The sequence below is a fragment of the Myxine glutinosa genome, chromosome 6 (genome assembly GCF_964187855.1).
Source record: "Myxine glutinosa chromosome 6, kmMyxGlut1.1, whole genome shotgun sequence".
Lineage (NCBI taxonomy): Eukaryota > Metazoa > Chordata > Myxini > Myxiniformes > Myxinidae > Myxine > Myxine glutinosa.
Window position 1 is genome coordinate 58,633,515 of NC_136266.1, and position 26,458 is coordinate 58,659,972.

Below are 26,458 nucleotides of genomic sequence, written 5' to 3' on the forward strand. Positions count from 1 at the left end.
AAATTGGAGGAAAGGAAGGATTTCATATCAATTGTGATGATGGATTCCATGACATTGATAATGATTGGAAGTGATAGGTCTGTAGTTAAAATGTCTTCTAGCTGCCGAAAGAACCATTACTAAGAGCAGCTTATCTTTGTTTGATAGATATCCTGTGCAGTTGTGTTGACCCAGGATACTTCAAATCATTAACTGTCTCAAGTTTTATTCCATTGTTTGATATGATGGAGACCACTCTCTCAACTGGTTGAATGCCATCACTTTAGTTGTCTTTGCATTCATTGTTATGTCCACCACCGAAGGTGGACAGAGGCTTTGTTTTCACCGCTGTCTGTTTGTAGGATATCTCAAAATGTTATCAACGGATTCAGAGAAAACTTGGTGGATAGGTTGGGTGTGTCACAAGGAAGAATTGATGCGATTTTGGTGAAGATCCGGATCCGATAATTTTTTAATTTTTCCAGCGATTCTTCACAAGTGAGAGGGCAAAAACGATATACATCAGAGTGCATTGTAAAACGTTACGGACTTATGATGGGTGAGTTGGGTAGTTGACAAAACTAGGTGGATGAGTTGGGTAGTTGACAAAAATTAGCGAATTGGATTTGATTTTGGTTCAGGTCCGGATGGAGATCCGGCCTATTAGTGGGCTAGAAAACAAACTGTTCAGCCTGGCAGAGGTATGTGTCCTACTGAGTGCCGTTCTCATTATCCCAGTCTTACCAGTGCTTGGTTGGACTCTTGAGAACTTGTAGCACTTGCTCAATTTCTACAAAAAACAAACAAACAACTAAATGCACCTAAATATTCAATTAGATGTTTCAATTCGCAAATTATCCGAGGCCAAACTTTACCACCACTCACTCCTCATGATCGCTTCAAACAAAGGTCACTTTTATTGAGAAAAAAAAATACATGACTAACTTTTAATGAAGATTCCACAATGAAAAGTTAAAAAACCCATGCACTCGGTAAAATTAATTGATGTTCATGGAAACCGAGGATGTTTTGGGATTAAAAATGAAAGCAAATAATAAAAACTGCCACCCACAACAAAAGTCATGTGCAACAGAAAAACTTTTACTTTCCAGTAGAGTGCAACCACCCTCGAGTTCAACATTTCCAATTTTCAACAACCACATGCCCAGCGATGAACTTTAATACCCTCTTCCTTCACTCCCATATTTAGGACTCTTGCTGCACAAATGGATTTGGAATGGCTTCCATGCCATCTTGGGGACATACCAGTACCACGGATGTACCCCGGCACACTGCCAACCCAAGCTGCCGAGTTTCCTCTGTGAGCTTGTACTGATCGTCGGGGTCTGTGGACACAAATTAAAATCCTGAACACAGAGAAACGGGCCAAAACCAAGGGACAGGGGATAATGAAAGAGCGTGGAGGATGTTACAAGGCAATGTTTGGAGAATCACAAGCCGATTGAAAAGTTCTGTATTCGGTGATGAGGCAATTTATCTGTGCTTAACCAATAGTTCCAGAAATTAAATAAAAAGTACCGAAGCACTTGTGTACGATACATTAAATAACCCAAGGCCTTCAAAATTCAGAGGCTATTCTGACTGAGCACCTTGACTCCAAGTTCCAAATCCCCACCTGGAATACTGTTGAGAAGACAAAGGCAAAATACTCAATGTGTCCTTGCCATGGAGGTCGCTTTCACAGCAGCACCTTGTCTCTAATCAAGGAGAATGGTCCATTTTTACAATTTCTTTAGTGCACAGACACCAAACCATACTAAAGTTTTTATACTTGATAATTACTACTGCATGTGGTTGGCATACCCATTTGAGCACACAGCTGATTATTCTGGGATCCTTGGAGGCTAGACATCAACTCACACAAACTATCGATCTGAACATCTATTTTAATTTTTATTCATGTCAATTAATGTCTCCTAATGGCATTGCATATGAGGTCTGACAAAGTTCCAGGATTAAAGCAAAAGAAAATTTTATTAGAAACGCACCAATTATATTTAGTGGTCGCCTTCAAAGTAATCTCCCTGGGAGACTAAACACACTTGCCAACGTCGCTACCCTCCTGCAAATAACCCATGGAAGTCGTTGTCTGAAAGGCCATCTTGCTCATTGGTCACCGCTCTCTGGATCTCTACTACTGATGCAAAACGAGTTCCTTCCATTAGAGTTTTCAGTCTTGGAAGAAAGAACAAAATCACATGGAGCTAAGTCGGGAGAGTTGGGAGGATGTTACAGCACAGCGATTTGTTTGTCTGCCAATAATTTCCTCAGAGAGGCCTGTGTGTGCGGGATCATTGTCATGATGGGCAATCCACTTGTTCGGCATGAGCTCTGGCCTGACGTGCAAAACACTTTTCTCAAACTTTCCAAAACTTCACGGTAAAATGCTTGGTTCACCGTTTGTCCTTGAGGAACAAACTCCTTGTGGACAATCCCTTTGATGTCGAAAAACAAATCAGCATCATTTGGACTTTGACAATTGAGCTTTTTTTGCTCTTGGGGATGAGGGTGTTTTCCATTATAGACACTGGCGTTTCATTTCTGGATCATACTGGTAGGCTCGGGTCTCATCTCCTGTGATGATTTTGTTCAACAGATCACAATCTTCTGACAGTATTATGTCAGGTTGGAACAAACCTGGAGTCTCCCTTCTTTTTGTTCTTTGGGACCGTCTTGGCTCACACCTTTCTCATGTTGAGTTTTTCGGTTAAAATGAACCTTACGGTCGGTCTCTTTGTTCAAGTTCAATTGGTCGAAAATGTCTGTGCCACTTTCGTTTGGTTTTTCCAAAAACTTAATGCTGATTTTCAATTCCATAAATTTGTCATTCATCAAAAAACACAATTGGTCGATGCAATGGCTAAAACAATACTGACATGAATATTACGATACACGTCCAATTATGAAACCCAAGACAGTGCTGCCACCTGTCGAGAAAAATAATTCCTGGAACTTTGTCATAACTAGTATATGTGATATGGACAAGCTCCTCCACAAGCCTCAAATCAATGTTAAAACATTATAGTGCAATGCAAGTGATACTGCATTATGAACATCATCCTTCAGAGGATACATTGGGATAGTGGTTTTGTGTGCAATTTGGGAAATCTTTCACAGCTAGGCCTTTGGGCCAGCACCAAGTGTGCAAGCTAAAATATGATATACAGTCCAAGCTAAATAAATGGAATGTACTGTAGGTGAAATAAAAATGTAATGTGCAAATGAGCTTCCTTGTATTACACATTTTAACAAATAATGGGTAAAAAAAATAAAGAATAAAGAAGGGCTGCGTGGATAGCGGAAAGGTGTGCACACTTGCCTTAAAGCTGTCTAGCCTGGGTTTGAATCTTGGCCCAGCTATAAACTGTCATTCTGCTGTTTCGCATGCTCAGTGAGGTATGAATGTGTGAGCCATCCCTTAGACAGGCATTAAGCTGACCAACTAGTTGGGGGATATCAAGGATGGTGCCCTTCAAGAAGAGTAGGCGAGTTATCACCAGCATTCTGAACAAATTCCAAATTCCTGCCCTGACTGCTGGGAAGGCAGTCGCAAACCATCCAGCATAACCTTTGCACAAAACTGTTTCAGAAGCTCTATAGAGTATGGTACAATGATGATGACGAAATGGTGAAACAAGCTTACCACGTAGATACTCTATCGTTCCATCCAGTACCAAGTTCAACAGAGGGTCATAACCCTTTAGGACTCCATAGGCTGCAAGAAAAAGAAAAGCATTAAACTAGAATTTTACATTGCACAATATAATCATTAAACTTTACCATGCAAATAGTATTAACATAGAAGCTGAGAAAGAAACACCAAAAAAAAAAAGAAAATCAATTAAAAACTCGTGATAGGCAACAACAACCATCCTTCACCATGTTGTGACATGTTGGCCAAGGCCCTCACTTATTCACCTTTATTCGCTTTTAAATTCATTTTCTCCGCAACTCGTCGAGCGATTTATTTATTTGTATGTCTACAAAGTCAAGGCTCGTGTAAGAACTAACACATTAAACACGAAAACAAAGCATACAATAAAGGGAGCGGGAGACAAGAGGGGGAGAGAGAGTAAAGCATACAAGCACCCCAACAGTAGAGAACAGGGACGTCGGTAGATCTGTGGAAGGGAGAGGGCTGGGGCGCAGGGTGTAGCTTAGGGGTATATGGTATAAAGCAAATGAACACCACCAGGAATTTCAGGAAAGAAGTTAGATTAGAGATTGAAAGAGGTGGATTTGGCGTGTTTTAACGGGGGTAGAAAAGATGAAGGTTTTGGATAATGCTGGCATAAGAGAGAGGCGAGATAGGGGGCACCTCCGGGACACAAAGGTGATCCCGGGGGAGGAGGCTGTTTCACAGCACCACTTGGTTGTCTGCGACATAAGGGTGAAAGGTGCGAGGAGAGCTCGGCGGGTGACGGACCAACCGAGAATGAAGGGGTGGAGGTTGAAAGAGGTGACAGTAAGGGAGGCATTAAAAGAGAGGCTGTGTAGGGTAGCGGATGATGTGGTTGAGCTTGGACGTGGTTGGATGTCAATGAAAGATAGTCTGTTGGGAGCCGTTGGTGAGGTATGTGGATGGACAAAAGGACCACCGAGGCACTCGGAAACATGGTGGTGGGATGATGAAGTTGGAAAGAAGATTGACGAGAAGAGGAAGAAGTTCAAGGAGTGGCAGAAGGCGAAGGGTATGGGGGCAGAAAAGATAGAGTATGAAAGTTATAAGGCAGCCAAGAAGGCTGCAAAGAAAGAGGTAGCAAAGGCACAGGAGGCATGAAGGAAAATGTTCGGAGAACGCTTGGATTCGGAAGAGGGTCAGAGAGCGGTTTTCAGGATTGCAAAGCAGATAGCGAAAGAGAGGTGTGATGTGATGGGGGTGAGTTGCTTGAAGGATGAAGTGGGACAAATCATTGTGGACCCAGATGGAATTAAAGGAAGATGGAAGAGATATATGGAAATGCTGTTGAATGCAGAGAATGAATGGGATGGCAACATAGAGAGTAACCCAGTTTTAGGACCGGCAGAGAAGATAACCGAGAAGGAAGTTGAGGAAGCGATAAAAGCAATGAAGAGTAGAAAAGCGGGAGGGCCGACGGGAGTTGTGGGAGATATGTTGAAGGCAGCGGGAAATTGGGGTGTGAAGAGAATGACAGAGATCTGCAATCTGGTGGTGAAAGAAGGCCGCATTCCAGTGGATTGGGAACAGAGTACCCTCGTCCCTCTATACAAGGGGAAAAGTGACCCTCTGGACTGTGGCTCGTATCGAGCGATAAAGTTATTGGAGCATGGAATGAAGGTATTGGAAAGGGTGTTGGAGAGGAGGATAAGGAAGAAAGTGAAGATTGACGAAATGCAGTTTGGATTTATGCCAGGAAGAGGAACGACAGACGTGCTTTTTATTGTGAGGCAATTGCAGGAGAAGTATATGGAGAAGAGGAAGAAGTTGTTTCTTGGGTTTGTTGATCTGGAGAAAGCATTCGATAGGGTTCCACGTGAAGTAGTGACATGGGCATTGAGGAAGTTAGGAGTGGAGGAATGGTTGATCAGAGTAGTGATGGCAATGTACAAAAGAGCGCGCACAGCTGTAAGGACGAAGAACGGGAACAGTGGTGAGTTTGAGGTGAAGGTGGGAGTGCATCAGGGGTCGGTACTAAGTCCACTACTATTTGTAGCTGTGATGGAGGTGCTGGCTCAGAACGTAAAGGAGGGTTTACCGTGGGAGTTGTTGTATGCAGATGATCTGGTGTTGATTGCAGAAAGTATGGATGAACTGAAGGAGAAGATGAACAAGTGGAAGGAATGTATGGAGACAAAAGGTCTGAAGGTGAATATCGGAAAAACGAAGGTGATGGCAAGTGGTAAAGCATGTGATGAGGTGGAAAGAACTGGGAAGTGGCCGTGTGCTGTGTGCAGGAAGGGTGTCGGAGTGAATCCCATTCAATGTACAATGTGCGCTGAGTGGGTTCATCAAAAATGTAGTGGTTTGAGAGGGTCATTAACCAGTGTGGCAGCTACATTCAAGTGTAAGGTGTGCACAGAGGGAGCTGCAGATGGAGAAAATGTTGAGTTGGATCTTGGAGATGGCGTGAAGCTGGAAGGTGTGAAAACATTTTGTTACCTTGGAGACATGCTGAATGGAGAAGGTGGATCAGACTCGGCAACGGTTGCTCGAGTGAGATGTGCATGGAAGAAGTTTTGGGAACTGAGTGGCGTGCTGCTGAGGAGGGGAGTGTCATTGAAGTTGAAGGGAAAGGTGCATGCTGCATGTGTGAGAAGTGTTATGATTTATGGGAGTGAGACATCGGTAATGAACGTAGAGCAGCAACTAAGGCTGGAATGGGTGGAAATGCGAATGTTTCGGTGGATGTGTGGAGTATCGTTGAGAGAGAGGAAGACAAATGATGAATTGCGAAAGATGATGGGAATAGAGCCTGTGATGGATGCTGTGAAGAAAAACAGGTTGAGATTGTTTGGTCATGTGTTAAGGAAGGATGAAAGTGACTGTTTGAAAAGAGTGATGGGAATGAATGTAGAAGGAAGTAGAGGAGGGGGAAGACCGAGAAAGACTTGGCCAAAGATGGTCGAAGAAGAAATGCGGGCAAAGGGGTTAACAAGGGGAGATGCAGAAAATAGGGCAAAATGGAGAACATCGTCATGGGGACCGCAAGGCTAACCCCCGCTCTTGCAGGAAAAATGGCCTTAAAAATGCCTGTTGTTGTTGTTGTTGGCATAATAGATTCTGGTGAACAGCTGTTTTAAAGACCTGAAGGGAGGAGTGGGATTGAAGAGCATGTGGGAGAGGCAGGAAAAAGTTTGTTCCAGAGGTGACGCTCAGCCTCACAAAAAAAATAATAATAATTAAGCCACAACTAAACCAAGTGTTTAAATGCAATTCTTACCTTCACGTCCCCCTTGAAACTTAACCCGGATGGTCTTATCCAGGTACTTCGAGAGGTCGAAAATGCTTTCTTTTCTCCTCTTATCTTTATCCTACATGAAAGGTGCAATGTCAATACAATGTTGAAAGTTTTGTTTTACAATTTGCATTACTGCAATGTAATACATTTCGAATGTGAGGTCAAAATAAAATTCAACCACACAGTTATATCACAAAAAGGACTTTCAACTCAGTTTCAACTCGGGCTACACAGTTGACACCGCACGTGACAAAGCCGAATGCCTCAACTCTGTGTTTGCCTCAAAATCTTGTGTCCCAAACCCATCTCTCTCTGCACCCACCATACCCAGTCGAACCTAACTGCTCCTGGACTCTGTCTTTCTCTCCTGACAAGGTGGAGAAGTTATAATCAAACCTCGACTCTGATTCTGCAACTGGAGCAGACGGCATCAGCCCACGGGTCCTAAAATCCTGCTCTCCCGCTCTATCTCACCCTCTCTCTCTGTTCTTTTCACCCTCTCTTTTCCTCAAGGTCATCTGCCAGCATCTTGGAAATCAGCAAACATTACCGCTTTACACAAAAAGGTGCAAAAACAGATCCTTGCAACTACAGACCAATCAGCCTGCTTCCAATTATCAGCAAAGTCATGGAATCCATCATTGCTTTGGATATCAAATCCTTCCTCTTCTCCAATGGCTTGATCTCTGATCATCAATTTGGATTCAGACCAGGTCATTCTACTCTGGACATGTTGCTTCTGCTGTCTCAACAATGGATGGAGGTCCTCAATGCCAAACAGGAAATCAGAGCTGTCTCACTTGACATATCACGTGCCTTCGATACGGTCCGGCACCCAGCTCTGCTCACCAAACTCTCCTCCTATGGTATCCATGGAAATCTCCACTCATGGCTTGCGGACTTCCTCTCTGGTCGTAGGCAACGTGTGGCCCTGAATGGATTTCTCTCATCTCCCCTTCCTGTTCTGGCTGGAGTTCCCCAAGGTAGTGTTCTGGGCCCTGTGCTATTTCTGGTCTTCATCAATGACCTCTCCGACTCTCTGGAAAATCCTCTCTATCTCTTTGCTGATGACTCCACTATCTGCCGCTCCATTCCTCATCCCTCAGATCGGCAGTCTGCAGCCTCCTCACTCTCTGCAGACCTGGACAAAATCACAGACTGGTCAAACAAGTGGAACATGTCTTTCAATCCTGACAAATCTCACACTCTTACAATGTCTCTCCAAAAGGACCTACTGGAAAACCCTCCCATCTACTTTCTCAACAATCCTCTCCAAGAAGTTCTGTCGCTCAAGCTTTTGGGTCTCACTATCTGCCATGATCTTTCTTGGGAAAACCACATTTCCAAGATGGCCTCCAAAGCCAGTCGCCGACTGGGCATCCTCCGTCGTGCGAAGTCCTTCCTTGGCACACGTGAGCTCCTCACCACATACAAGGCTTTCATCCGCAGCTCAATGGAATACTGTTCCCCCCTCTGGGCTGGTGCTCCTGCCTCACACCGAGCTCGGCTTCACGCTGTTGAGGCCAAAGCTTTCAGAATCATTGGAATCTCCTGCGATTAAGTTAACTCCGAGGGCCTTTCACTCACTCACCGCAGGCAGGTTGGTGGTCTTTCTGTCTTCTACAGACTCCTCTCCGGCCTTGCTCCCCCAGCTCTCTCTGTGCTCTGTCCCCCCAATATTTCTTCAGGTCGCACAAGATCTGCCTGCAACCCTCTTATGGTTAAACTGCCAAAATCTAGGCTCTCTGCTCACCTTCACTCTTTCATTCCTCTTTTCTCCCGCCTCTGGAACAAACTCCCCCACTCCCTTCAATCCCACTCCTCCCTCCAGGTCTTTAAAACAGCTGTTCACCACCATCTCTTATCTTCCCCCATCCAAAACCTTGATCTTTTCTACCCCCGCTAATTCACCCCAGAGTCCTTGCAGTGTTCATATGTTTTATCCCTCTCCCACCTCCCCCCCAAGTCCTCCCGATGTCGCCGCTCTCAAATGTTATGGTTGTGTCCTTCCCCCTCCCCATCTTGTCTGCCACTCCCCTTGTTTTTTGTGTTTTGTGTGTCGGTTTGATTTTTTGTGTGATTAAGGTTAGCTCTTTCACGAGCCTCGATCCTGTACACAAAAAAATAAAAAATAAAAAAAACATCTCATCTCTTCTGTGAGAAGTCTTCTCCCAGAAATTTTGATACAAAGCAATGCTCTATACTATAGAACCATGCATTGGTGGTTGTCGGGGGTAAGGGAGGGAAGAATTGAGAAGAGGGAGGGATGAATTGAAGGTAGAAGAAGGAGACATGTAACATACAAGACACCATCTTTCACAATATAGGAAAGTTCTTTCACAATACAAGGTTGTTGTTTTTTGTACACCGCACCTTTCCTATACAATCTCCAGGCGCTGCATAAAGTCATTGCCGGGCACCGAAGGGGGCTCGGCAATGACGCACGCTGAAAGGGAGTACTCAGTTTTCACTCTGGTTGTTTTCTTGTTTGTCCGGGCGATATCTCAGCCATCCTTTGAGCTAGGAAGCTGAAATTTCGGCACAATAGTGAGCAAGTACTTTGTCCAAAACTGTATTTTTTGTTTTTTGATTAATCAATTTATTGATGTTATTTAATTATTAGCGCTTAATTAAGCACTTATATACTTCCTTTCTCTTCTGGCCATTATCTCAGGCACCTTTTGAGTTAGGAAGCTGATATTTGGACATGCCAATGACCACGTGATTTGTCTGTAAAGGGTTTTTTTGATTCATTGATTAGTCAATTAATCGATTAATTATTTATTGATTCATAAATAAATTGTTAAATTTTTTAATGAGTGACTTATTTAAATTAAATTTCTTAAAGTTACATCTTCGGATGAAGCACGAGTAGTTTAGTTATGCTATTAGCCAATTGATTAAGAAAATATTTTAAGACAATCTTTTATTGATTTTAATTATGCAATTAATCAATCAAATATTGTGCACCTCTCTATGAGCTGCACGGCGGTATTGCAGGGTGCCACAGGCGCCCCGGCAATGCCACGCTGGGGGATATTTAATTATTTGGCAGGGGGTGGCGTACTTTGAATGTATGTGTACTTGTTGCTGTTGTTTTTTTTTAGTTAGGGGCAAGCAGATGTACTTCCAACAGTGCCCTGTACAGAACCAGAAAAAGGTACGGTCTGCAACTGAAAAGGCTTACCGCCTCCGTGAAATGTATGCCGGTCACCAAGTACCACCTTAACAAACACTCCAGGGATGGAAAGATCCAAACACTGCACAGAGAGTGCTTAGAAACAAAGAAAACCAAGGCTAGGTGGAATGGTGTGAAAGAGTTAGAACGGAAGGAGCGACACCTTATCCTGAATGAGATGTGCAGAGGTCAAACTGACTGAGCAGGCTTCGGCTACAGGAAAAATCAAACTGATAAGAGACATGACCAGAAGAGAACACAGGAAATGCCCTACTAATTTGGTAAAGGATATCAACGAGGAAGACATGTTGGTCGACCTGTATGGATGTGCTAAACAAGGACAGCGGTTGAGATGGGATTCTGCCATACAGACCGATACATCATGGAAGAAACTACTCTATGTATGGACACCGGAACTGCTGTCATTCCACATCAACGCTATCCACGACCAACTCCCTTCCTCAGCCAACCTAAGATTGTTGGGCAAAACCAACCTTGGACTGTGCCATCATCACCATTGAACACTGCTCCACATCTTAAATGGGTGCAGCTACTCACTTCAAAATGTAAGATACAACTGGCGCCATGACCAAATCCTAAGGGCGATTACATCAGGCCTGGCTCCTTAAATCAAAGATGCAAATAAGAAGACCAGTATTGTATCAAAGCCAAACTCTCTTCCCACCAATGCATTCCGTACAGCTGATGGTACATCCTACAGGAACCCAGCCTTGCCACTCGCACAGGTCGACATCCTGAAGGCTAATGATTGGATGTTTCTGATGGATGAAGACCATAAGCCAATAGTGTTCCCTCCACAAATTACGGAAACTGCCAAACAGCTTGATATCACCATCTTAGTCAGGTTCACTATGTCAATAAATTATATTTCGTTCAAAATCATGGTAGATTAGCAAACCTATACATTTTTGGAAAGGTTATAGCATAAGGAAACTAAAAATCAATGTTTACATTTGGAGAGATACCTGTATGGCGGCCATTTTGGATTTTCAAAATGGCCACTGTAAAATACATATTTTGTTCTATTTCTGCCTCTAATTACCCTAAAAACTTTTTAAAATATACTAAACCTATATTTTCAGGGACAAGGAATCCAATGAAAGTATCAAATTAGTGCTATGGGGAATGGTAAGACACGAATCAAAGGTTTTGAATTGCAAAATACTGTCTTTATATTCGCGATAAGTTGCATAATCAAATACATGTTATCATTTTGTACAGGCAGTTAATAACATCAAAATGTATCACAATAATTCATATCACCAAACATACACAGGCAGTCAGCAAAATCATATATACACATGCAGTCAGTATAACTTCACATCTACACAGGCAGTCAATGACAAAATATACACAGGCAGTCAATGGCATCAAACATACACGATTACAGAATATGCCATTTAGAGTTCGTCATCACTGTCCTGTGTGTCGTATCCGACAATATAGTCCGCATCGTTTTCACAGTCCGTTCCACACAAGCAAAGGTCGGTCAAATTGATTGGCAAATCGAATTGGTCGAATGGTCGATTTAATCGAATTCGATGAATCGAATCGAATCGAATCGATCGAATTGGTCGAATGGTCGATCGAAACGATTGGTCGAATGGTCGAATTGGTCGAATGGAATTGGTCGATTGGTCGAATTGGTCGAATCGAATTGGTCGGAATTGGCAAATGTAAACATTGATTTTCAGATTTTCCATGTAATAACGTTTCCAAAAATGTATAGGTTTGCTAATCTACCATGATTTTGAACGAAAAAACATAGTGAACCTGACTATCTATTCAGCAGTAAATAAGAATGTCATCTTTATTGAATTGACAGTTCCGATGGAAGAGAACCTGTCCAATGCATATGCCAGAAAGAAAGGCAAATACGAAGACATGGTAGCTGATTGTGAACATAGAAGATGGTCTGTAAACTACTTTTCAGTATAAATAGGTAGTAGAAGATTTTACAATAAATCTTTGGGCAAATCTCTTCCGCTTCCGATTCCTCCGGCGAAGAAGCATCCTTCGAGCTCTCCACGTCATCAAAGTTCAGTATTTTCCCATTCGTGTCTTTGTCAAATTTCCACTCATTATTTTATTGTGTATGTGTTACTGCGTGTTTCTAGTTAGGTCTTGGTTTTGTAATTTGTGCAAACCTGTGTGTAATTAAACGTTTTCTGTTGGTACCGCGTGCGCGGGCTGGTACCTTAAACTTGCCTCCCCCCGTCGGTGTTTTGTGAATTTAAGTTATTTCCTTCGCTGTATTGCTTTTTCTTTGATTTTCTTTTATCCTCCTAACTCCCCCGAACATCTTACCCTTTGTCGAATGTTTTAAATACAAATTCATTTATTTATTATTATTATTTCCCTCTCTCCTCGCGGGCCCCGCCCACATGTGCTGTTGTCTCGCTCCGCCCCCTTTATCTCCATTTCTTCCACCTCTTCCTTCCATCTCCAACCGATACCTTTCTAATTCTAGGTTCCACCATACTCATTCAACCCTTTCTCCTTCTTTCTCGGATCCACGCCCTCACTTCAGGGACTTTTCCCAGATTGTTTTTTCCCGGTTTTATTTAAACTTTCCCCTGCAGTGTTTTATTCATTGGTTTATAACATGCTGTTTTTCTTCCTACTTAAAAGGCTTTTTTCAATTACCTCTTCAAATCATTCCATTTCAAAAAAAAATTCAATCTCCTACAGTTCTTCCTTTCTACATTCTCTAAACTCACCTTCATTCCACCCCTCCTCTGTAGTTTTCAAACGGATCTCTGACTTGAAAATCACAATAAACCCAGTTTGTAATAAATTTTTCATTAATCGTCCACTTTCTAAACTCCCCCCTCACCCCTCCCCTCCCCTCCTAAACACCCCCTTCACTCCTCTCCTCCAAAACTCCCCCCCCCCCCCTTTTTTGATTTTTATATAGAAAGCTCCAGGCACAGACTATGTAGTCCTCATCGAACCCAGGCCTTAATAAAAGAGCTGCATCTATCTATAATTCCAGTAATCTCTGTACGTCTGTACGTCTGTACGTTTGTTTGTCTGTGACCGCTGTTTCTCGACAACCACGGGTCCGATATACTTTTAACTTGCCAGGTATATTGCTGGGGACCCGAGGATGTGCCTTTTCAAGGTTTCATATTAATCGGACAATTACTTACCGAGCTATGTCCAAAAAACGATTCAACCAATCAGAGAGCAGCGAACGATCGCGTGTGCCGAACGTGGAGGACACACTCTGCCTCGGATGGCACATTTGAGAGCGTATTCATTTATTTCACGTTTGCAAACTATGTTGGCGTTAAACTATGTTTTAAAACTAATAAAACCGAATTTGCGATTCATTCGCTTTCCTGCGCGTTTGTGCACGCGATGGCGATTTCTTTACCAAACTCCGGAAGCCGTTCGCTTTGGACCAAACCATTGCATGTAAATAGAGGGGGGGGATTGTCACCGTACTCGCAAGCCGTTCGCTTTGGACCAAACCATTTCATGTAAATAGAGGGGGGGGATATAATTTTAGATATAGATATAGTACGGGCAATGCCCTAGTCTATCTATAATTCCAGTAATCTCTGTCTGTACGTTTGTTTGTCTGTGACCGCTGTTTCTCGACAACCACGGGTCCGATATACTTTTAACTTGCCAGGTATATTGCTGGGGACCCGAGGATGTGCCTTTTCAAGGTTTCATATTAATCGGACAATTACTTACCGAGCTATGTCCAAAAAACGATTCAACCAATCAGAGAGCAGCGAACGATCGCGTGTGCCGAACGTGGCGGGCACACTCTGCCTCGGATGGCACATTTGAGAGCGTATTCATTTATTTCACGTTTGCAAACTATGTTGGCGTTAAACTATGTTTTACAACTAATAAAAACGAATTTGCGATTCATTCGCTTTCCTGCGCGTTTGTGCACGCGATGGCGATTTCTTTACCAAACTCCGGAAGCCGTTCGCTTTGGACCAAACCATTGCATGTAAATAGAGGGGGGGGATTGTCACCGTACTCGCAAGCCGTTCGCTTTGGACCAAACCATTTCATGTAAATAGAGGGGGGGGATATAATTTTAGATATAGATATAGTACGGGCAATGCCCTAGTTGATAGAAAAGTGAAGAAGGAGAGAATAGTCCAAGAGTTTTTGAGAAAGCAGGAAATATGCTTTTTGAAAAGGGGAAGATCAGAAGTGTTTGGAAAGAGATGGGAAGGTAAAGAGTTCCAGAGTTTGGCAGTGGAGGGGAAGAAACAACATCATAATGGCCCACTCAACCCTCCGCCCCCTTGCCCCTCCCCTTTTAATCTCCCCCCTCCCCGTCAAATCTCTCCCCTCACCCCTCCGCTTCAAAACTACCCCCTCACTCCTCTCCTTCTAATCTCCCCCTACCATATTTCTCCAAGTCTCCCCCCACCCCCTCCTCCTCCTAACTCCCCCGAACACTCCTCAAAGCTCCTCAAAGCTTTGAGGAGCTTTCCTCAAAGTTCTCAAAGTTCGAACACTCCTCAAAGTTCACTCCTCAAAGCTGCCTCCTCCCCACTTCCTCTCCCTTCCATCTCATACCTCCACCTCCTCCAACCTTCTACTTTGCTCTGCCCCCCCTCCCCCCTCAAACAACACCTCACTGTTCCTCACCCCATCACCATCAAAACTTTTGTCCTCCTCATCCTTCCCTTTCTCCGAATACTGTAGGCATATTTGTCATGAAAAAAAAATTCGTGTATTTTTTTTGTTAAAAGCAAAAACTCACTTGATTTTGTAAGAAGGTATCATAAGCTTTAAAAAAATTTAGGGTGGCATTTTTTCTGAACATTCTAACGGCCTGAAATCCAAGATGGCCGCCACCGTAGCAAAACGCCCTAAATTTGACGCTAAAATTAACTTAATGTGGTTTAAATATTTTTGTTTTCAGCATGAACTGCTTGGAACTTGTATATAGAGGTGACTATAATAACAATAACTTCCACCTGACTACTAATCTTTTTATTTTGCACAATTTCAGACAGAGGCTGCCTTTTTTTATTTCAACATGGCGGCCGGAAAATTGACGTTCGAATCCAGTCACCGGCAGCAGTTTGTTCGCTTTATAGTGTTAAGGTTCCACTTGTCCATTTTATGGTGTACTAACATATTATTCTTCTTCTTTTGCAGGCTGCAAGTACCCACAGCAACCATCACCCAGGATAACATAGCTTAGAGACCTTAGATTAACCAAAATGGCAGAGTCTTCATCTAACAAGAAGTCAAAAACGGTGGATTTTGAACTATGCTTTATTTGCCAGTTGAGCAGCAAGCAAACAGATTATACAAACTATGTGCTTCGTCCTTCTTTGCCTTCAGTAGAGAAAGTAATTACAACAACTGATGTTCGATGTTCATATGGGGAAACAGAATTCTCTACATTAAAGAATCGCATAAAAGGTTTGTCAGCCCATGAACTGTTACAGAATGGTTTTTCATACCACAAGACATGTTATAAGGATCTCACACATAAAACATGCATTGAACGAGCCAAGACCCGATATGAGAAAGGACAAGCGACAGGCAGCGTCAGTTATATAAAACAGAAGACAAAAGGACGACCGAAAAAATCTGATGCTGCATCTACAAGTGCTTCCACATCACAGCGATCTACCAGAAGTCAGGCTTTCGACAAGGAGATGTGTGTCATTTGTCAGGAAGACAAAGCAGACAAATTGCACGACGTCTCAACTGAAAACATGGGAGCTCAGCTCAAAGCCATTGGTCAACAAACAGACAGAAAACTTTTGAAAGTTAGACTGAGCAATGTTGTAGGCTCATCTGATCTTCTTACAGCAGTTGCTGAGGACATGAAGTATCACCTTCTATGCTTAGGCCATGCAAAACGAGACATAGAAAAAGCTAACAGACCTCCAAAACAGCATGTTCATTTTGCACAGTTAGTGTCTGACCTGGAGATGCTCGACATGGTGGAAAATGAAATCAATGACCCATCTAACAGTTCAGCTTTGAATATGAACGACATTGAACAATCATATGTTGGTTTGCTAGAAGCCAATGGGTTCCCTTTACCCGACAATCCGCGATACAAACCATACTTAAAGCAACTGATTTTGGACAACATCGCTGATGTGCACTTCACCAGGCCTCCAGACAAAACCAAACCTGAGCAAGTACTTTCTACAAAATCCAAGGAAACCCTGTTAGTTGGTGCGTTGGCCTCCGATACAAAAGACCCTCAGAGAAGATGTGAAAGTCCTTCTGAAAGCATCTAAAATACTGAGAAGAGACATTGCAAGCGCAACCCCGTGGAAATTCGAAGGAACATTTGATAATTATGAACCACCTGCTTTGCTTCAACTCCTCTGCAAGCTTGCTATCCAAGGTTTACATCATGTTAAAACAATCAGCAGGGCCGAATCTATGAACCAAAGTGCATCTGTGCTGGCACAACATTTCGTATGTGCATACAAGTCTGATCGGCAGGTCACCTATGAAACAAAACATGAAGATGTCACTTTCAAACACCGCACTGAGACTCCCCTTACCGTCGGCTTAGCTCTGGATGTGCACAAAAACACCAGGTCCAAGGCCCTTGTGGAGACATTAGGCAAACTAGACCTCACTGTCCCGTACAACAAGGTAATGGAAATAGAGACTGCCGTCGCAAATGCTGTTCTTGAAAGGATAAAATCCATGGGAGGAATTTATCGACCACCTTGGTTGGTTAACGACATGTTTGTTTGGTTTGCACTGGACAACATAGATTTTCTCGAATCCACGCCCTGTGGCATGAACACACTCCATGGCACTGCCACCGCTATATATCAGACTGCATCTGACAAATCCCCAGCAACACCACTTGATATCGATCGGTCATCAAGGTCTCAAACATTAGAGGAGGCTATTCCATGTGAAATACTATCATGTGACAAACCAATACCAACAAACAAAAAGTGTGTTTGCACACTGAATTCCTGCAAGTCCAGCTCACAGTCAAACAAAGAGAAGGATATGGCATGGATTATTGGCTGTTTGGACTTCAACGAAAGTGAAGTTGAAGTAAAATCAAGCTCTACTTCTCCAGGAACATGGGGCGCCTTCAACTCTCTGTTGTCTCCATCTGGTTCCAAGACAAACATTGCCCTTGTACCACCACTAATACGATTGCCACCAACAGAGTATGACACCCTGTTCACAGGTTTGATGAGAGCACGTGCTATCGCCACTCATGTCATGGGACCAGAATCTATCACAGTCGTGACTCTTGATCTTCAGCTATACGACATGGCCATGAAGTTGTGGATGGAGCATGAGGACATCAAGAAGCAGTTCTTGTTTCGACCTGGCGAGCTGCACATCGTCTTCTGGGCACTGGCTGCCATGGGTAAATATGTGGAAGGGAGTGGTATTGACTAAGCATGGGTCGAAGCTGGACTTTACTCACCTACAACCGTAAGACAAATACTCAACGGAAAACACATGTATCGAGCACTGGAAGCTCATACAGTTACCTTGCTTGCTTTGTACAGTTTGTACTTCCGAAAGTTCCTGCAACTTCAGCCTGATGAAGAAGCTTTCTTGAAGGAAACATCCACTCTTTTGGGAGAAGCCTATCAGCAAGACATCAATACAGACTCAGGAAGCAGACACAAACTCATTGATGCCGTTAAAAAAACAATCGAAATGTTCGAATCCAGGGACATTTCTATGACATTCACAAAATTATAATTCACTTGATATCCATTGTTAAAAATACTAAATGAAAGCCAGGCATTTAATCAGTATGACTTTTGGCATCTTCCTGTTTAAACGATTTAAGAGATTGAACAGTAATTCAAGTATTTCATTTTATTTAGATCTGTTTGTTGGCTTGTTAATTATGTATTATTTGTGAAAAATACATGTCTTTAAATAGATACTTTGTTTGTAATTACATGCGAAAGGAGAAGGTATAGTTTACATTGCGGGTGCGCGGTGGCCATTTTGGAATTTGGCATGTAGATCATACATATAACATAAATTTGATGATTCCAGTCGATTCCTGGTCTCAGAAAACATATATTTAGACACTTTATTTGTAATTGTATCACATGTACTCACGAAGATATCGCATTATTAGTGTTCGGCGGCCATTTTGGACGCCATCTTGGATTTCATAGTCTTAGAATGTTCAGAAAAAATGCCACCCTAATTTTTTTTAAAGCTTATCATACCTTCTTACAAAATCAATTGAGTTTTTGCTTTTAACAAAAAAAATACATGAAATTCCAAATATGCCTATACTATAACTCTTCTGCAATCTGACACACTATTAACAGCGCTCCCTGCCTCCCCCTCTCACCCCTCATCTTTCCATAACCCTCCCCTGTCCTCTGTCTGATGCTCCCCCTACCTCTTCCTTAATGGTATGGACCTCAAACATCTGGGGCCTTCGCTCAAACCTGATTGATCTCTCCATCCAGGTTGCTTCTGACAAACCAGACGTAATCTGCTTAACAGAAACGTTCCTCCTTCAAGATGTCTCTGCTTCCTTTATATCTCTTCCTGGTTACTCCCTCCTCCGGTATGATAGACCTGAGCCTCATCCCGGTGGTGACGTTGCTATCTTTATCACAAACTCTCTTCCTCACTCTCCCTGCACTGCTCTCTCTCCACCCCACCCCCAGGAATACCTCCGGCTACAGCTTCCCATCCGCTCCCACCTTTTGTTCATATGTGTGTTGTCCCGTCCTCCAAACAGGGTTGACTCCATTTAGATCTCCATGTCTGACAACATGGACCAACTTTTATCCACTTATCCCAACTCTCTCTTCCTCATATGTGGTGACTTCAACTATCATCATGCCAGCTGGCTGGGTGTGGGTTCCTCTCTCACCAGCCATGACACCTCAGCAAAGGACTTCTGCGACCAATTGGATTGATACAATCTGTCAATTTCCCAACCCGGATCTCATCTTAATCTTCTCTCTCTTCTCGACTTGGTTATGACTAACTTACCTGCAAATGTCTGCTGCTCTTCTTCTGCTCCAATCGGTTCATCTGAACATTTGCTTGTTAAAGTGGACATCTCTCTGGCCATTCTCAAAGAGCCTCCTCAGCACCGACGAGTCTGGCATTTCACTCAGGCTGACTGGCACGGTCTTCAAGCAGCCATCAAACATCGGGACTGGTCTCCCATCTCTACTGTCTCTGACATCAACTTTCTGGGAATTCTTCCAAAGTAAACTGCTCTCTCTCATGCACAGATTTATCCCATCTCGCCTTCAGTTGTCGTACCCTACCTCCCGTCCATGGTACACTGAAGCTTGTGGTGAGGCAATTGCCATGAAACAACTTGCCTTCACCTCATGGAAGGCTAATCCAACTGAAGGCAAACTCAGTTCCTTTCACAAAGCTCGGAACAAGTGTGTGTCTACCCTCAGGAGAGCCAGGAAACAATATCTCTCCACTCTCAAGACTGAAATCTCAAACCTGTCTCCCTCTTCCAAATCCTGGTGGCATCTGGTCAAATCTGTTTCTGGTGTTCGTTTGCCTTCCATCCCCTCCCTTACCTCCAACGGCTACACAGCTGGCACTGCATGTGAAAAAGCCGAATACCTCAACTATGTGTTTGCCTCAAAATCTTGTGTCCCAAACCCATCTCTCTGTACCCACCTTACCCAGTTGAACCCAGCTACTCCTGGACTCTGTGTCCTTCTCTCCTGACATGGTGGAGAAGTTTCTGTCAAACCTCGACTCTGATTCTGCAACTGGACCAGACGGCATCAGCCCACGGATCCTAAAATCCTGCTCTGCCGCTCTATCTCACCCTCCCCCTCTGTTGTTCTCTTCACTCAAGGTCATCTGCCATCTGCTTGGAAATCAGCCAGCATTACTGCTTCACACAAAAAGATGCTAAAACAGATCCTTGCACCGACAGACCAATCAGCCTGCTTCCAATAATCAGCAAGGTCATAGAATCAATCATCACTTCTGACATCAAATCCTTCCTCTTCTTCAATGGCTTGATCTCGGATCATCAATTTGGATTCAGGCCAGGTCATTCTACTCTGGACATGCTGCTTCTGCTGTCTCAACAATGGATGGAGGTCCTCAATGCCAAACAGGAAATCGGAGCTGTCTCCCTTGACATATCACGTGCCTTTGATACGGTCTGGCACCCCGCCCTGCTCACCAAACTCTCCCCTTATGGTGTCCATGGAAACCTCCACGCATGGCTTGCAGACTTCCTCACTGGTCGCAGTCAACATGTGGCCCTGAATGGAACTCTCTCATCTCCCCTTCCTGTTCTGGCTGGAGTTCCCCAAGGTAGTGTTCTGGGCCCTGTGCTTTTTCTGATATTCATTAACGATCTCTCCGACTCGCTGGAAAATTCTCTCTTTCTCTTTGCTGATGACTCCACTCTCTGCCGCTCCATATCTTAGCCCTCAGATCGGCATGCAGTAGCCTATTTACTCTCTGCAGACCTGGTCAATATCACAAACTAGTCAAGCAAGTGGAACATGTCTTTCAATCCTGACAAATCTCACACTCTCACTTTGTCTCTCCAAAAAGACCATCTGAACAACCGGCCCATCCACATTCTGAACAATCCTCTTGAAGAAGTTCTGTCACTCAAGCTTTTGGGTCTCATTATCTGCCATGACCTCATGGAAAACCACATTTCCAAGCTGGCCTCCAAACCCAGTCGCCGAATGGGCATCCTCCATCGTGCGAATTTCTTTCTGGGCACTTCTGAGCTCCTCACCACGTACAAAGCTTTCATCCGCAGCTCAATGTAATACTGCTCTCCCCTCTGGGCTGGTGCTCCTGCCTCACACTGAGCTAGGCTTCACGAGGGTGAAACCAAAGCATTCAGAATCATTGGAATCTCCCACAATGTAGCCGATTCTGAGGGCCTTTCTCTCTCTCTCACCGCAGGCAGGTATGTGGTCTTTCTGTCCTCTACAGACTCCTCTCCGGCCTTGCTCTCCCTGCTCTGTCTGTGCTCTGCCCCCAAATATTCTTGCCGGACACACAGGATCTGTCAGAAACCCTCTTCTGGTGAAACTGCCAAAATCAAGACTCTCTGCTCACCTTCACTCCTTCATTCCTCTTTCTCCCGCCTCTGGAACAAACTCCCACACTCTCTTCAATCCCTCTTCTCCATCCAGGTCTTTAAAACAGCTGTTCACAACCATCTCCTATCTTCCCCCATCCGAAACCTTGATCTTTTCTACCCCTGTTAAAACACCCCAAATCCACCTCTTTCAATCCACAACTTCTTTCCTGAAATTCCTAGAAGTGTTCATTTGCTTTATACCGTGTACCCCTCCCACCTCCCCAGCCCTCCCCCTTCCACAGATCTGCAGACGTCCTTGTTCTCTGCTGTTGTTGTGCGTGTGTGCTTCCGTCTCCCTCCCCCTCTCGTCTCCCGCTCCCGCTCCCTTCACTGTATGTTTTATGTGTCCGTGCATGTTTTCATGTTCAATGCATTAGCTCTTACACGAGCCTTGATTCTGTATACAAAAAAAATAACAAGTACAAAAAGTTTTAATTAAAACAAAAGCCGCGTCGATGTTACACAATGCCTAGATGCAGCTGTACCTATAACGTCGATGTTATAAGCACAGGACATTCCTATTGATTCGATTACTTGATGTTATTTTTGTGCAAAGTGAAAATATATCTCGGCAATTTCCCGTGTGTGGCGACGAATTTTTAATATATCTCGGCATTTTCCCGTCTGTTATTTCAGGCGGTGTATGACTGACCATGCCGCGATTGAAAAAAATATATATCTCGGCAATTTCCCGTGTGTGGCGACACGTGAACGAAGCTATGCTCCTCTCTCCATTATTGTGACGACGTATAAATTAAATATTTCATCGTGACGATTGTCATCAAATGGACGAATTTTTAATATATCTCGGCATTTTCCCGTCTCTTATTTCGGGCGGTGTATGACTGAGCATGCCGCGATTTAAAAAAAAAAAATGTCAATGGACTTGAATTTACAGGCCTTTGAGAATTCATTTCGTTCTATAAAGGGCAACTTTCATCGCATTTTCTTCCCGTTTTTTTTCAACCGAGTCTAAAACTATGTTGGCGACTGTGAAAAATGAAATGATACATCGAATTTGATTTGAAAGAAAACTGTGTGAGAGGAAGACACCACGGGCCTACAAAACAGGCCTCAAAGCTATGCGAGTTAATAAAATGGTGGATATTTGTTTATATGAAGGCTCTCCCAGAATGGTTGGAGCTATGGTTCCCAGAATGGGTGGAGCTTTGAGGTTTTGTCTTCTCTGCAAGAACAACAAGAAGAAGAAGAAGAAGACGTGGTAACAACAACAACAGCAGAGTGCACTCTATGAGCAGCGTCTGCGACGCGGCTAAAAAATGCCTTGCCCTTTTAGGCATCCCAAAAGGAAAGGGGAAGATTATTATGGACACAGCATCCAAAATGGCCCTTAGAGGAAGCTATGTCATCTGACTAAGCAGAAGCCCAATGGCCTTCAGACAAATAGAATTACTGCCCACACCAGAAATATGCTCCGAGGGAAGAGGGATAGTTGAGCGTTCATAAAACCGGTTTAACCCACCAAAGTCTGGTCTGAAATCCAGAAACCTCAGAGTATAGTTTCGAGTATTGTATAGTTTCAGATTATTGTTCCAGGCAGAGAGATTCTGCAACAAGGTGAAGATTTTCTTTCCTAAAGTCATCTTCATTATTTCGGAGTGCTCATCCTAAAAGGGGTGATTGGAAGGCTCCGAAGAGGACTGCGCTGGTGTTTCACCAATTAATTACCCCCCAAAGGAGGGTTGGAGACAGTTGGGTTGAGATCGATATCTAGTTAACACAGATGACATTCAAACTTAAGATCCACACTTGGAAGAAACAAAACATCTCAATATCCCATCAGCACAACACAATGTGCACACGCACTCAGATAATCACACACATTCAAGTGATTCTACATCCCATTTATATTTGGATCCCTGCACCTCTCTTTCCCCAGTGCATGCAGGTGCCTATTAAATTCCAGTTTAAACCTGAACCTTAAACCTGTCGCAGCTGAACTCCCAGGAAGACAATTTCATGTTAACTTGTGTAAATTACGCTTGCCTCACTTCTGCCCTGACCCTCCTCTTTTTTCATTCAACCTATTTCCCACAGTATTGTTGCCGTCCTGGTGAAACACCAGCAATACTAGAATGGCACTCGGTAGAGCACTTACCTCCAACAAGCTGAACAGTTTACGTTTTGTAACCCACTGAAAGGCCAGATCTGAATCAGGACATTAACCAAAATAAAATCGGCTTATTATCGTTACACACAGAACCTGTCCTCCAAGTTTCGTCCGAATCCGTCCACGACTTTTTGAGATATCATGCTATATCTCGTTTTTGGCCCTATCTCTCGATGGTGAAGTTAATCACTTTAAAAATTATAGTGGCCGGATCCAGATAGTCACCAAAATCTAATCGTTTCGTCCTTGTCAGGCACCCAACCTGTCCACTAAATTTCATCTGAATCCATCCATAACTTTTTGAGATATCCTGCTCGTATCATTTATTTATTTATTTATTTTTTCTCATATTCTTGGGGTAACTTTTTAAAGAGGTTGGTCCCAAATATGGCAGCTCCCATTCAATGAGAACAAATGCACAGTAATCCACTATGGAAGGAGCAAAAAAGGTCTACCTACACCATAAGACATGACTCAGGCACAAGTGAAATCAAAACCGGGAAAGAAAAGAGACTTGGGCGTTTTGTTTGACACAAGTCTCATTCAGCTCTCGTGCTGTGTGCGGATCTTGCATGTTAGGATCGTGTCAAAGCACAAAGTGATCGTGCGTGCATCCTGTGCTACGAGAGCGAGTATAAAACAAGGAACAAGCAAAAGATCATTCTCAGCACTGGGGAAGAAAGGGCTGCTCCAATTGTATAAAACCATAGCAAGACCAATTCCTGAATATTGTAACTCTTGACAATATGGTATTCTCTATAAAAGAAGGACGAAGACAAACTTGAGCAAAACCAACAGAGGGTAAGCAAGATCTTAGACACCTAGGGTATCTTTAGACTGAGAGCACTGCTTTGTCTACAGGAGGGTCAGGGTATACACACGAGGGAGTTGGGTATACACACGAGGGAGTTGGGTATACACACGAGGGAGTTGGGTATACACACGAGGGAGTTGGGTATACACACGAGGGAGTTGGGTATACACACGAGGGAGTTGGGTATACACACGAGGGAGTTGGGTATACACACGAGGGAGTTGGGTATACACACGAGGGAGTTGGGTATACACACGAGGGAGTTGGGTATACACACGAGGGAGTTGGGTATACACACGAGGGAGTTGGGTATACACACGAGGGAGTTGGGTATACACACGAGGGAGTTGGGTATACACACGAGGGAGCTGGGTATACACACGAGGGAGCTGGGTATACACACGAGGGAGCTGGGTATACACACGAGGGAGCTGGGTATACACACGAGGGAGCTGGGTATACACACGAGGGAGCTGGGTATACACACGAGGGAGCTGGGTATACACACGAGGGAGTTGGGTATACACACGAGGGAGTTGGGTATACACACGAGGGAGTTGGGTATACACACGAGGGAGTTGGGTATACACACGAGGGAGTTGGGTATACACACGAGGGAGTTGGGTATACACACGAGGGAGTTGGGTATACACACGAGGGAGTTGGGTATACACACGAGGGAGTTGGGTATACACACGAGGGAGTTGGGTATACACACGAGGGAGTTGGGTATACACACGAGGGAGTTGGGTATACACACGAGGGAGTTGGGTATACACACGAGGGAGCTGGGTATACACACGAGGGAGCTGGGTATACACACGAGGGAGCTGGGTATACACACGAGGGAGCTGGGTATACACACGAGGGAGCTGGGTATACACACGAGGGAGCTGGGTATACACACGAGGGAGCTGGGTATACACACGAGGGAGCTGGGTATACACACGAGGGAGCTGGGTATACACACGAGGGAGCTGGGTATACACACGAGGGAGCTGGGTATACACACGAGGAGGTCGGTATATACAGGAGCTGCAGGAGTATACACATGAGGGGAGGGAATCTACAGGAGCAGAGAAGTAGACACATGAGTGAAGGTATATACATGAGGTGCAGGGATATACACGAGGGGGAGGGTATCGACAGAAGGGGCGGGGGTATACACATGAGGGGAGGGTATCGACAGGAGGAGCGGTGGTATACACATAAGGAGCGTATCTACAGGAGGAGCGGGAGGTATACACATGAGGAGCGTATCTACAGGAGCGGGGGGTATACCCATGAGGAGGATATCCACAGGAGGAGCGGGCGTATACACATGAGGGGGAGGGTATCAACATGAGGGACGTGGGTATACACATAAGTGGGAGCGTATCTACAGGAGGAACAGGGGGTATACACATGAGGAGGAGCGCATCTACAGGGGGAGTGGGGGGTATACACATAAGTGGGAGCGTATCTACAGGAGGAGCATGGGTATACACAAGTGGGAGCGTATCTACAGGAGGAGTGGGGGGTATACACATGAGGGGAAGGTATCGACAGGAGGGGCAGGGTTATACACATGACGGGGAGGGTATCGACAGGAGGAGTGGGGGTACACACATGAGGAGGGTATCGACCGGAGAGGCGGGGGTATACACATGAGGGGGAGGGTATCGACCGGAGAGGCGGGGGTATACCCATGAGGGGGAGGGGATCGACCAGAGGCGCGGGGGTATACACATGAGGGGAGGAGATCGACCGGAGGCGCGGGGGTATACACATGAGGGGAGGAGATCGACTGGAGAGGCGGGGGTATACCCGTGAGGGGGAGGGGATCGACCAGAGAGGCGGGGGTATCTCAGATACCTATAGACACAGTATACACTGGCCTACACTCTAGTTCTACAGGTGACAACGAGCTGAGCTCATCCAGATATGCAATGTAATGCAATGCAACTGCAAGGGATTGGCAAACTTGTGACAGAAATGAACGAGGTCTTAAAAAGCAGAGGAAGAAGAAACTGGATGCGCTTCCTGTAAATCACTAAATGCCGTCAAAGCAACGTCCATCAACCAATTCAAGTCAGCACTGGGCCAACTATCCATTGAAATAAAACCCTCATCAACGAGGATCCAGTGGAATAACGAGGCGAAAACAAGCATCGCTTCACGTCTCGATAATCCAGTAAGATCAGCAAAGAAAACGCGAGGCCGCATCTATTAGTATTAAATCTTACCGCCATTGTGGAGACCACCTTCAAAATTCAAATACACCTTCAAATACAATTTATAAATCGTTAATACGCTACCTTACTCAATATAAATTTCA

General features: G+C 44.2%; 1 protein-coding gene across 1 annotated transcript; it reads right to left on the reverse strand.

The window, feature by feature from the left end:
* Positions 1–872: 872 nt before the first annotated feature.
* Positions 873–26,458, reverse strand: LSM7 (LSM7 homolog, U6 small nuclear RNA and mRNA degradation associated). Its single transcript, XM_068120111.2, has 4 exons — positions 26,367–26,458; positions 6,903–6,993; positions 3,644–3,715; positions 873–1,325 (listed from the first exon to the last, which is right to left on the reverse strand). Exons 1-4 carry the CDS (start codon positions 26,370–26,372, stop codon positions 1,186–1,188), a joined length of 309 nt encoding a protein of 102 aa, XP_067976212.1. The 5' UTR covers positions 26,373–26,458; the 3' UTR covers positions 873–1,185.